The 13,691-nt window shown below is 39.3% G+C and overlaps 1 protein-coding gene across 5 annotated transcripts in view; it reads left to right on the forward strand.

Annotated features, from left to right (window-relative positions):
• Positions 1 to 13,691, forward strand: part of LOC129725764 (plexin-B) — a 269,692-nt gene that overhangs the window by 169,721 nt on the left and 86,280 nt on the right. For 4 of the 5 annotated variants that reach the window (XM_055681937.1, XM_055681940.1, XM_055681939.1 and 1 more), the window contains exons 4-5: positions 11,569 to 11,694; positions 11,751 to 12,557. In XM_055681937.1, the coding sequence (XP_055537912.1) occupies positions 11,569 to 11,694; positions 11,751 to 12,557 (933 nt within the window). Of the gene's footprint in view, positions 1 to 11,568; positions 11,695 to 11,750; positions 12,558 to 12,633; positions 12,772 to 13,691 lie in introns of those variants that run through there. The other variant, XM_055681938.1, reaches the window with a different exon arrangement.

Genomic DNA, 13,691 nt, shown 5'->3' on the forward strand with positions numbered 1-13,691 from the left:
TTTTTTTTAGTTCTAAATTAGCAGGGTAAAGAGGGAGGCACATTATTTATATCTCGCGGCCGACTACGAGCTAGTGGGGATTTAAGGTGAGAAGAGGGGAGTTACAATTTTGATTTTAACTATATTGAGTTATACGATTTATTTATTTGTACATGGCTAAGCAGTGATGTTCTATTTGAGCAGTTTTGGTCTGCGGTGTCTGCGTGAACATAAAGATGCCGAGTCTTCTTTTTAGTGTCTCCAGCATGGTGTATCATCTTCTTTCAGCGTGTAGCGGGAATGGTAATCTAACAAATAGATAGAAGAGTTTCATATTTTAATTCCAGCGTGTTTTATGAACACGTATAGCTGTGTCATGTACTGGAGATCACCGCTTCCCAGAATGTCTCTAACGGATACGTTCGGTTGTTTTCCTCAGGCCCGAAGAGAATCTATAAGCTCGGACCTAACACCACAGTATTCGGTACACGACCAAACAACATGCTCGATGTCTTGGTAGCCATCGCCACAAACGCAGTGATTACTGTCTACAAGCCCTATACGAAAGAGATGCATGTTTAACGTGTAGTGATTGGACATAAGTATGGACAACACGCGAATGAAGTCCCGACCTACATCCAACCCTTGAACCATGCTTTCGTCGATACCTCAGGAAAAATGGGATGTAGCCACCGTCCCAGTTCATCTTAGTTCCATGATGATTGCCAACTGTTGAGTGTTCTCAACATGCAAAATGCTATAAAATTCATCATAAGCAATTGGTCTTGCATAAATATCGCCATCAATAGCACCCACCTTAGCTAAAGCGTCAGCCTTTTCTTTGCCCGGAATGGAACAATGAGAAGGGACCCACGCTAAGGTAACCCGGTAATTTTTATCTGTTAAAGCACTTAAAAACCGCCGTGTTTTCCCCAGGAAATACGGGATGTGCTTCACAGTCTTCATCGATCGCAGAGCCTCAATGGCACTAAGACTATCTGTGAAGATGAAGTAGTGGTCTATGGGCAGGGTTTCGATGATCCCAAGAGAGTACTGAATAGCAGCAAGCTCTGCGACGTACATGGAAGCAGGAGCATCGAGTTTGTAGGAGGCGGTGAAGTTTTCGTGAAAAACACCGAAGCCATCATCTAGATTAGATCCGTCAGTGTAAAATCTTTAATCATAACTAACATGTTTAAACTTATTGGAAAAAATCTTAGGGATCTCTTGGGGTTGCAATTGATCCGGGATACCAGTAATGTCTGCTTTCATGGTGGTGTTGAAGAATATAGCATTGTCATTGTATCTAAAAGTGCGACATTGAAAGAAACGTATGAACAAGGTTTAATATATTGAGCCATGTAGTCAAAATATAAAATCATAAATCTGGATTGAGATTGAAGGTCGACCAACCTCTTAAAATTTTCAATTGCTAATGGGTTCATAACTGTGCATCGAATTACCAACCGATAAGAGAGATTCCAAAAGCGATGTTTCAACGGGAGAATACCCGCTAGCACTTCAAGACTCATCGTATGGGTCGACTGCATGCAACCTAAGGCAATACGCAAACAACGATATTGTATTCGTTCCAGTTTGATCAAATGTGTGTTTGCTGCGGAGCGGAAGCAAAAACACCCGTACTCAATTACAGACAATATCGTTGTTTGGTAAAGCCTTAGAAGGTCTCCTGGGTGGGCTCCCCTCCAGGTTCCGGTAATCGTACGAAGAAAATTAATCCTCTGTTGGCATTTTCGTGTCAGATACCTAATATGACAAGCCCAGGTGCATTTAGAGTCGAACCAGACCCCGAGATATTTAGCGACTAATACCTGAGTGATCGTTTTACCCGTTAGTAGGAGCTGCAGCTGAGCTGGGTTATGCTTCCTAGGAAAAACTACCAGCTCAGTTTTCTCCGGAGAGAATTCGATACCCAGCTTAAGAGCCCATTCAGACAAATTGCAGATCGCTAGTCTCGCTACCAGTAATGGATACAACGCTATCATCTGCAAGTTGCCTTAGCGTGCATGAATTCGCAAGACATTTATCGATGTCATTGACGTAAAAATTATATAAGAGAGGGCTTAAACATGAGCCCTTGGGAAGACCCATGTAACTAATTCGGGAGGTTGTCGAATCACCATGTGAGAAATACATATGCTTTTCTGACAACAAATTGAGCAAAAAATTATTCAAATTTGGTGAAAGTCCCTGCGAATGAAGTTTGTCGGTTAAAACTTCTACAGAGACAGAGTCAAAAGCCCCTTTAATGTCCAAGAATGCAGAAGCCATATGCTCTTTTCGAGCAAAGGCGGGTTGAATTTCAGAAGAAAGCAGCGCTAGGCAATCGTTCGTTCCTTTGCCCCGGCGGAGGCCAAAGAGTATCTGAAAGTAAACCATTTGTTTCAACCCATTTGTCTAACCGTAAGAGGATCATTTTCTCCATTAATTTCCGGAGGCAAGAGAGCATAGCAATCGGCCTACAAGAATTGTGATCAGAGGCAGGTTTTCCGGGTTTTTGAATAGCAATGACTTTTATCTCCCTCCAGTCGTGCGGAACAATGTTTAGCCCAAGAAACTTGTTGAACAGGTTCAACAAGCGTCTTTTTTCTGAGTCGGGTAGATTCTTCAACAAGTTGAATTTAATTCTATTCAACCCTAGAGCTTTATTGTTGCACGATAGGAGAGCTATTGAAAATTCCAACATCAAAAATGGGGGCTCTTCCGTGGCTACTAAAAACGCGTCGCGAAAGGTCTTCTGTTCGGGGACAGAGTCCGGACAGACCTTTTTGGCGAAATCGAGTATCCAGCGATCTGAATACTCCTCGGACTCATTCGAAACGTTACGATTCCGCATGCATCTGGCGGTATCCCAAAGAGTGCTCAGCGCTGCTTCCCTCGACAACGCGTTTACAAACCGCCGCCAGAATCCGTGTTTTATTGCTTTTATCAAGCTCTTCATCTGTCTATCCAGTACATCGTACTTACGAAGCAAGTCGATAGTGCCTTGTTCTCGGAAGGCCAAATACATCGAGGACCTTCGCGCGTACAGGTCTGAGCACTCTTTGTCCCACCACTTGGAGGGAGGGCGCCGAGCTTGAGTCGCGGCGTCGATGATCAAGCCAGGTAGGAACGCGTATTCTTCCTCCGGAGGAAATTCCACGTGGGACTCGATTCTTTGCGATATTATGGTCTCATAACACTTCCAATCAATGTTACGTGTGAGGTCATACGCAATATTGATTGGATCCGTTGGAGTTGACCCATTAGCAATTGAGATAACGATCGGTAGGTGATCACTACCGTAGGGATCATTGATTACTTTCCACCGGCAATCTAACGCTAGTGATGTCGAGCAAAGGGATAGGTCAAGCACTCTTTTACGTGCTGGAGGATTAGGTTCACGTGTCGCTTCCCCAGTATTCAAAAGTGTCATATTGAAGTCGTCGATTAAGTTACAGATTGAAGAAGATCGGTTGTCGCCGTACAGCGACCCCCATAGCGAACAATTAGCGACCCCCATAGCGAATTAACATCTCCCAATATCAAAAAAGGCGCGGGAAGCAACTCTGCTATATCAGTGAGATGCCTCTGTTCAATCCGCGCGGATGGAGGGATATATAACGAAACAAGGCATAGGTCTTTTCCATTCATATTCGTTTGAATGACAACGACTTCAATATTCGAGACCGAGGGGAGGTCGATTTTGAAAAAAGAATAGCACTTTTTGATCCCTAAAAGTACCCCTCCACCGTGTGAGTCTCGATCTCGACGAATGATGTTGAAATCGTGGAAATTGAGTTGAACGTTAGAATTGAAAAAGGTTTCACAGAGCGCAAATGCGTCACAATTGTATGTATTTATCAAATGAGAAAATAGATCGAATTTGGGGATGATACTTCTGCAATTCCACTGTAATACAGTGATAAAATTCCTAACCTCTTTCGCCGTATTAGTCATCGAAAGATATGATAGCTGAAATGAGGAGCCAAGTTGCCGCTAGTTGCTTCAAAAAGATTTTCACTGTAGGAAGAAGGGCAAGAAGAATATTTTGTAGGGGATCTGGTATGTTGAATGTTTTAAATATTCAGTCCACAATATCAGAAAATTTTATGAACCCTGTTTCTTTTTCATCTTCTGATCGAGAAATGGGTGCACGAGGGGTTTTTGGTGCCCCAGCAAGTGGGTTGGAATTGAAATTAAAACCGGGAGGTACTTGCTTCGGTTTTTCTCCACCGCTTCCTTTTTGTGTTGGCTTATTGGTCATTCCGCTAGGGGTTATCTTGCGACCTTTGAGATTAAGATTAGAAGAGTTGATCATTCTTCTTTTCCTAGTTCCTTCTGGCATGGCATAAGAACACCCTTCGACGGGATCGTCAGATGTACCCTCATCGATTGGCAAAAAGGAGAAGATGTTTCCTGTCGAGGGTGGCTCAGCCCTCTTAAGCATTTCTGCAAAAGAGCGCTTTGATCGTTCCTTGAGGGAACGCTTAATTTCCTCGCGCTGTTTGTACGCGGGACACGCCAAAAGGTCATGCCGAGTTCCTTCGCAGTAAAGACACTTTTCAGTATCCTCACTGTAAGCAGTCTCAGCATGATTGCCTCCGCACTTGCTGCAGCGTGCCTTGTTGCAGCAGTAGGTGGCTGTATGTCCTAACTGCTTGCAGTTTCGGCAATACATGACCCGCGGTACGAACAGGCGTACAGGCAGACGAACCCTGTTTAAAGAAATGTAGTTCAGCAGTGCGGATCCGGCGAATGTTACACGGAAGGAATCCGAAGGGAGGAATTTCTTCTTCCCTTCTTCGATGGATACTGAATGCAATTGCTTGACATCCAGTATCTTTACATCTTGAATCAGGGGGTTCTTGAAGCAGCCAACCCCGTGACGCAAAATGTCATCGACCGTGAGGCTTCCTTCGGTAACCACACCGTCGATCTCCACGTCCTTGGCAGGGATGTACACGCGGTACTCTCTCGTGAAGAGTTCGTAGCTAGCAATTGCGTTTTCTTGCTTCAAGCTACTCACGACAACTCGCAGCTTGTTCGGTCTAACCTTTGTAATTTCGATTACGTCCGAGAAGTGTTTTGCCAGGTCCTTGCCGATTTGGATTATATTTAAAGGCTTCCTTATAGGCCTAAAGATAACATCTGGGCAGATAGGCATCTGGGTAAGCTTTTACCCGTACTTCCGGTACCCTTGATACAGGGCTAGGTAAAGGGGGTGGTACAGGGGAATTGATGGGGGAGAACTCAATCTCTTCCCCATTTGTTTCCACATCCAGGAACCAGCACTAGGGGCTAACCAGCGGTTGGTGGTACGAGGGATTTCCTACGGCAGCATCTGTACACAATGTACACTCTCGTACCCCGCTAGAAGATAGCCGGCGCCCGGCGGCGCGGGGAATTTGCAGCGACTACTGAATTGCTTTCTTGTCACAGTCACAGTGTCGGTACCGAAAACACCAGTAGCACGCGTACAGTCTGAACACAGTGCACAAAGTCTTCTGTGCCGCAAGGGGTAATCAGCGCCCGGGGGCGCGGGGATTTGCTCTGGCTGCTGGACGTACGTCTATTGTCTATCAGCAACGAAACTAAAAAACACAACCGAAAAACACAAGCGTACTGTGTGCACACCAAACAGTATTATTTGTTCGAGCGAGCAAAAATAACGGACCTGTTTTCGAATGCTTTCTTTCGCAACGATAGCAGGGAAGCGAATGAAGCGAATAGTCGTGGGTGCGAATCTTAGTAGAATCAGGCCATTCGATGTCAAAACTGGACTTGAAGTATGGATTCATTCTCAGGCTCCCCACCACTTACCCTTCCTTTACGCTGAAATCTATAACACCTTTGCGTGACTTTCTCTTAACAATACATAAGTCCCTCTTATTAATAAAACTGACAAGAAGGACGTACTACGACACTTCTCCAGGGAATTATAATTGGTGATATTTGGCAAAAGGAACGAGCATCGGTATAGTAGAACAGTAAGCGGGTAAAAGGAAGAGTATCACATTACACACAAGCACTGATAAACAATAATAATAAGCATGTCACTTCTCAATAGCGGTGGTGCTAATAATAGAAGTGGGGGATACAGCAGACACCCGGGCATATCTCACAATAGATTTACGATTTTGGTCGTAGTGAGGAAGTCCATACAGAAAAAAAAACATTACGTCAAATTTCACATTTTATACTTCAGTTACAACATCAATATTTTAGAACCCAATGAGTGAATCTATTTTTATTGGATTGAAGCGTCCGTGTATATCTATTTTTACAAATAATAAGATTGAATGAGAAAGGCTGGGTCTGACCGCTAGGTGGATTAATTTAGGTTTTTTAAAGAAACTCGAAGTTAATACACAACTCTAAAAAAAGTCCAGGATGGAGAAATGAAAAATATTATTTTTACGGTAGATTAATTTCTTTTGAAAATTCGAATTCGAACATTTTTCAAAATATTTATATTCTGATGATTTTAAAAACTGCAGAGTCATTTTGAATCAAAAAGCTCTGGATAGTTATCATTCTAAAGGCATTGGTTTTCGAGTTATTTCTAATTTAAGCTCGAAAAATTATTAAAAATTTAGGAAAATACACGTTTTTCTTAATTTGTCCGTGGTTCTCCAGCAAAAATCATACGTTCAATGGAATTGCTATACCTTTCTAGGAGAAAGGCAAAAATGACTTTTAATTTCGAACACTTTAATCACTAGCAATACCGGGTACAGTACAATACCACATTTAAATTATGTTGAGGCCACATATTTTGATCAAAGCGGGTATACTTTTAAATAGTCTTTGATTTTCTTTTCTTTCCATAACTTTTTAACCACATATCAAATTGTTATGAAGTTTGTTACTTGTAAGATTGAGAGACAACTCGTTCGTATGACACTAGTTATGTTCAAATATATTGTGTAATGTTTGAGACAAAAGACTTTCGTTGTTTTTATAATTTAATACATAACGGTTGAAATATAAGTACGTTTGTAATCAAACGAAATAGAGCAACCAAACTTTGGAACCACGCGTTCAATCATTATGATTCATCAGTTAACCCTTACATTAATTTGTATTGTGCCGTGTCAAATAAATGTTGTGGAAAGAAAAATCAGTTAACCCTTAACTAGCCCGTTCATCTGATATCATTATTGGTCAAATCGGTTGTGTAGTTTCTGAGACATTTCACATTTTGATACATTAAAGACTAAGTTACAGTTCAATAGGGTGTTACGGGGCAGCTATACCTTTCATTTGACACTAATTTTTGTGGTTAGCGATGTCGTTCGGCTAGCTCTCCCACACGGTTGTGTGCTTTTTCAGCTGATAAACAGAGCCGTACTTCCGGTAGCGCTTATACGCCGAGGACCTTCGCGCGTACAGCTCACAGCATTCTTTGTCCCACCACTTGGTAGGATGACGCCGTCTAATCGTTATCCGGGTATCGGATTCGTCTGAGCTTGAGTCGCGGCGTCGATGATCAAACCAGGAAGGAACGCGTATTTTTCCTCCGTAGGAAGTTTCCGACTGAGTGAGGTGAGACTCAATGGATGAAGTGAGACTCAATGGATTCCGCTATGATAGTTCCATAACGCTTCCAATCAAATTTACGAGGTCGTATGATATATTACTTGAATCCGGGGGAGTTGAACTATTAGCATTTAAAATAACGATTGGAAGATTATCACTACCGTGAGGATCACTGCATACTTTCCACAGGCAATTTAACACTAGTAGTGTCGAGCATGGATGGTTAGGTACACGTATCGCTTCTCCAGTTTTCAAAAGTGTTATATTGAAGTCGTCGATCCAGTTACAGATTGAAGAAGATCGGTCGTCGTCATATTGCGACCCCCATTGCAAACAGTGAGAGTTAATCCCAAAATCAAAAATGGTGCGGAAAGCATTTCTGCTATGTAAGAAAGTTGCCTCTGTTCAATCCGCATGGAGGGGAAATATATATCGAAGCAAGGCAAAGGTCTTTTCCATTCATATTTGTTTGAATGGCAACGACCTCAATATTCGAGACAGTGCTCTGATCAATACTTTTTTCTACCGAACACAAAAATATTAGTCATTCAATTTCATCTTATCCGTTTTGTGCGAGACTTCGTACACAGGTAGTCTCTCCGAGCTATCGCGTTCAATTTCGTTTTCCGATTGGAAAATAAAACGAACGGGCATTACGATCATCTCTTTTCCTTTCTCGTGTAGAATCCTCGCTCATCTGTTCGCACTACTTTATGACGATTTTTTTCGCATTTTTGTTTTGTTCAATATCCATTGATTTTTAGTGGCAATGAACGACCGGAAAAAAACATTGATCGGCAGTCGCTGTATGCTTCTGATGTGTATATTCTGTTACTGCGTTTTAGGACAAAATGTACGGCCGTAAAAATTCTGGTGCGTCCTGCGCTGCGAAGGCAACTCGCTCTGCCGCAGGTTAATGTACAGCTCTACTCAAGGCTGTACATTATTCGACGGCAAGGCGAGTCTATCGCATCGTACGACTGGCTGTCCGAACGTTCAGAACTGCGATCGATGACTGGTTTCCAGTCGCTGTATCGAATTATTTGTTATATGCAAAGAGCAACCATGGGATCGGTTCGCTGCTTACAGATGCTACACACTATTTTTGGTGGCTGGAGACGCTTGTTTTTGTTAATGTTTAGTGATTATGGAAAAGTAAGGTGTTGAAACTGTTTGATTAATTCTTCATACATCTCGCAAAGCATCGATGGAAATCAAAGCATCGCGTTTGGACATAAATAGTGTAGTTACATCTGCCAACGCGGCTAGCACTTTATGTTGCATTGCTCGCGTCGCGGCGGTGGTGTACATTGTCCGAAGCTACTTCAGATTTTCGCATCGCTAAGTACAGGTCGGACTCGATTATATAAGGTCTCTGATTTTTTCCTACTATTTATAATCGAATTTTATATATGTATAATCGAATAAAAAAAAAAGGTTATTTATTCATTTTACATGAATGTTTTATTATTTTCGAATAAATAGGAAAATTTTTATTTTCGACACATCCCCCTAAAAGTCAGCAAACACAGTTCTTATAAAAACTATACATATATCTTGTAGTTATTCCTGGTGTTTGTGCTGTCAAATGGAAAGAAAAAGGTTAGATCAGTATATATTGATTTGTCAACTCGTTTGTTTTTAATTTCTCAGATTTTTGAAAATTTTCAAATTATTTATTTATATCTAAATTTTTTCAATTTCTTTTGTCTATTTTTGAAATTATTTTTATTAAGGTTATTTTATTAAGAAATTTCAATTTCTTTGAATTTTTAAATTCTTAAAAAAAATTTAAAATTTTTAATTTTTTTTTTTATTTTTTCCCTTTCTATCAAGCGTAACATATTTTCTGGATGTTCTCTTACGAAATGTTCGCTCTAGATGAGTCAAATTTGAAATTTCAAAAAGAATTTTTTTTGCTGCCATATATAATAGAGTCTGTAATTATATATTATAGAATCATATATACCGTAAACTGGGGTGACTTTGATCACTTTTTTGATTGTATCTCAAATATTTTCAGAATATACTGAAAACAATATTATTCGATATTTTTAAAATAAGTACTGGCATGCATCGAAAAAGATTCAGTCACTACTTATTAAAAAAGTTTAGCAACAATTTTGCTGTTTTTAAATATGCTCTAAAAATTTTACACCAATCATCATTCCGGGGTGACTTTGATCACTTCATTGTTTTGATGAATTAGGTGTAACATTTCGCTACTTTCACTAAATTGAACAGCCTTAAACGACTTAAACGAGTTTATAAATATGGAAAGCAATTTGGGGGCCATTCACATTCTACGTGAACAGTTTATAATGGCGAATGTACAAGATTTTGATTATCCACTGAGAGAGTTGGTGGTCTAAAATCATCAAAAACTAGTCCACAAGGAATATGACTCATGAAATTGGCCAAATTTGCATGTTACTTCACGTCTTGGGTTTTTGTTAAGAAGAAATATGTAATACGCTGTGGAGAATATTGGAACTCAACATTGCCTTTGAGGAAAACCTTGCAAAAATAACAAAATGTATTGTTATAATATTTGTTCATCTTAAGAACTAATCTGGGAACAAAATAAAAAAAACTTTACGAATTGCAACTTGTTGCTTTGAATCTGCTTGAACCGATTGTTTGTATGCAACAAAAATCGCCAAAAATACACTTTATTTTCAATTAATATTTCAGCATGAAAAACACTCTTTAAATAGCAGGAAATGCATGAATAGTAGCAATGCGAACATATATCCACGCAATCAGTGAAGATTACGACAAGTCCTAAGCACTACGAGCGCTTTTTACCACATTTTCAAAAAAGAGGTACAGTGATCAAAGTCACCCCGGTGATCAAAGTCACTCCAGTTTACGGTAATCTGGTCAATATATAATCGAGTCTCTATATAATCGAGTCCGACCTGTATATCATCGGCCTAAAAGATAGATACTTTTGAATTCGATAGTTATCAGGAGGTTAATTTTGTAAGTCAATTTGTATGCGGGAAATTCTTTTTTGTTATACATAAATAGTGTTCTCCATACATTGTTGATGATCCTCTTCATGCAACAAACATCAATTTTGAAGTCCGCCTGCTTCGCCTTCGCCTCAATTCGCTCCTGGGTACTAGAAACAACTAACAACTCACAACTAAAATTGAACTAGTTTGAACAATTCAATTTAGGTGTCCTCTAATGTTTCTGCTGATTTACAGAGAGAAGGTACAATCCACCTTTATTTAATTTTTCTATCTAAAAAAACACAGTTTGTAAGACGGTTAGCAACCAATACATCACAAAACTATCAACTCAATTGTAGAACGTGATTTGTCAGGGCATAAAAATTGACATTTTCCACTATTTATGCATAACGAATCAGAAAAAATTGACTGAAAAATTAGCCTACTGATAATGATAGATATAAAAAGTATAGAGTATATCTCGGCCTATCTGTTGGGCCAATGATATAGAGTTTTCCAAGCGAAAACACACGAGCACTATGACACGGCCCGCTTTACACTGTATATTGAAATTTGTAAGAGTGTGAATCAAACTCGGTAGTTTTTTATTCTCTCGTTTAGATGACAGTTCTCACAGATGACAAAAAATTCTTACAGCTAACAAAGAAAAATCGAATACATCGCACTAATACAAACGCGCCTGGAGAACTCTATAAGCGAAGCAAGAATAAGCTTCGCAAAAATATAAATTACAGCCGTGCGCAAAATATAAATTACAGCCGCATTATGGGTTGACAGGATTCAGGTTTACTCGCTATCTGAACACGCTATCTGAGTTGAACAGACCGAGATAAAACGACGAATTCGTCATATTCGTCTCATTTCCATAACTGGTTAACACTCAAATGGTCAGGCAGCGGCAGTTCTGTTATGTGTGTTATGTCATTACTGTTCATTCTAAAATCGGACCGTTTTTTAGGATTCCTATGAAAAAGGCATAAAATGTATTCGTTCCGAGCTGCGAGTAACATAGATGAGAAATCGAGCTTTGTACAGAATGTGTCATAGTATCGTTTGACTTTTTCAGGTACTGTTGTCTGGACCATCTGCAGGAGAGTATGAAATAATAGAAGTTGATAATGGTCATAAAATATTACCAGATTCAATACTCTCCCCTAAATCGAATTATATGTTTGTTTTATCAGATAAAAGGGTAAGACCTGTAGCATATTTTCGTAAAATCCTCATAGAAATCTTTTTTTTTTTCAGGTGACAAAAATAAAAATTGAACATTGTAGCACGTTTACCAATTGCTCTAGTTGCCTAGATTCTAGAGATCCATTTTGTGGATGGTGTTCTCTTGAAAAACGATGCACTATCCGCAACGCGTGTCAAAAGGACACTAGTACTTCTCGCTGGCTTTCCATCAGTACAGGGCAGCAATGTATTGATTTTGAAACGGTTTCGCCAGACAAAATTCCTATTAATCAGATGACCACAGTGAATCTTGTCATTCGTACATTGCCAGAATTACCATATAATTCAAAATATAAATGTGTTTTCGGAAATGCACCGCCAATCGAAGCAAACGTTACTTTAGATGGGTTAGTATGCAGCACTCCTCCGATAGACTTGCGCCCTATGTTAAATGCCAATAGCGATCACATTCTAGTTCCTTTAAGTGTTAGAAGTTCTGAAACTAACAAAGATTTTGTTTCTCGAAATTTTGCGTTTTATGATTGTGCTCGGCATACTACCTGTCTCAAATGTCTCCGAAGTAAGTGGAATTGTAACTGGTGCATTTATGACAATAAATGTGTTTACAATACGTCAACATGCCGCAGCTCGGGCAATAGTGTGACTATTGAAAAAAACTGTCCTCATGTTAAACGACCATTGCAACCAGTGCTACTTCCGAATAAGGTTCCGAAAGAAATCAAATTGGAAATAGAGAACTTGCCGAAACCACAAAGCGCTCACACTGGATTTCTGTGTACTGTAAACATTGAAGGAGCTCACATGGTGCTACCGGCACGTGTTGAGTCTAACAAATATGTTGTGTGCGAGAAAACACTTGTAAGTATGACATTTTTTGAATAATTACCAGATTCAATACTCTCCTCTATATCTAATTATATGTTTGTTTTATCAGATAAAAGGGGAAGTTATTGACGTGGGACAACGTCTTTTCTCTATACTGGGATGCATTCTGTAACATTAGAAATGAAACTGTTAAATGTTCCATCAGATTTTAAATGACAGTAACAGCATAACCACATGATGGATAACAATAACCACTATGTTGTTGTTTAAATAAAATGTTGGATAATTTTGTAATACGCTAGTTGTCATTATTTTTTTTTAACTCTAATATTTATTCAGGCCCAACCGCTAAGTATAACGAGGCCGAATGTCTTTTGGAGTAGGGAAAAGCCAGTTTGAGTAGAGCCTGTATCCCGATTGCTCAAACGGGCATAAAAACTCTCTCATCTTTTCATAAAAATACAATTCAAAAATACAAAATTAATTTGACTTAAAACTAATATGTACGTTTTTCTATATGACTAATAACATTGAGGGATGGTGAGTCCTTATCTCTTAAAAACCAAAACCTAAGATGAAAAATAGAGAAAGAAAACAATGATAAGTATTGTTCATGAAGATCTTGACAGCAAGAAAGGAACAGAGAGAAAGATAGAGAATTCAGATATGATATTTTATTTCTTTAATGAATTCGTATATAGGGATAAGCAAATTGACGTTATGGTTGGCAAGTGCATTACGGACTTGCATTGTAGCTGGTGCATTCCGTTTCTGGAGAGATTCGAAGAGTTTTTTCTTGCTCTGTGGATTTTAGGGCATACGAAGACAATGTGTTTGATATCCTCGTACCAATCGATCCAAGAGCTTCGACAGAACTGAGGCTGTCTGGAAAGATAAAATAACACAGTGCAACAAAAATTTGATGTTTTTTCTGCCTTGGTTTCCACACATAATTTTTTTGTGTATGTTGATGCAAAACCATGATGAACATATTTCAACTTAAGGGGAAACAACAGCGCCATTTTGAATTTTTGAGAAACCGATTTTTTTTATGTTTTTAGACGCCATTTTGTTTTAAGACCAAATATCAAAATTCTATAGGTTTGTCCACATATAAGCAACTTTATACCCATCTTTAAAAAAAAACAGATCTTAAATCGGGCAAAA

Source organism: Wyeomyia smithii, chromosome 2, assembly GCF_029784165.1.
Source record: "Wyeomyia smithii strain HCP4-BCI-WySm-NY-G18 chromosome 2, ASM2978416v1, whole genome shotgun sequence".
NCBI classification, from domain to species: domain Eukaryota; kingdom Metazoa; phylum Arthropoda; class Insecta; order Diptera; family Culicidae; genus Wyeomyia; species Wyeomyia smithii.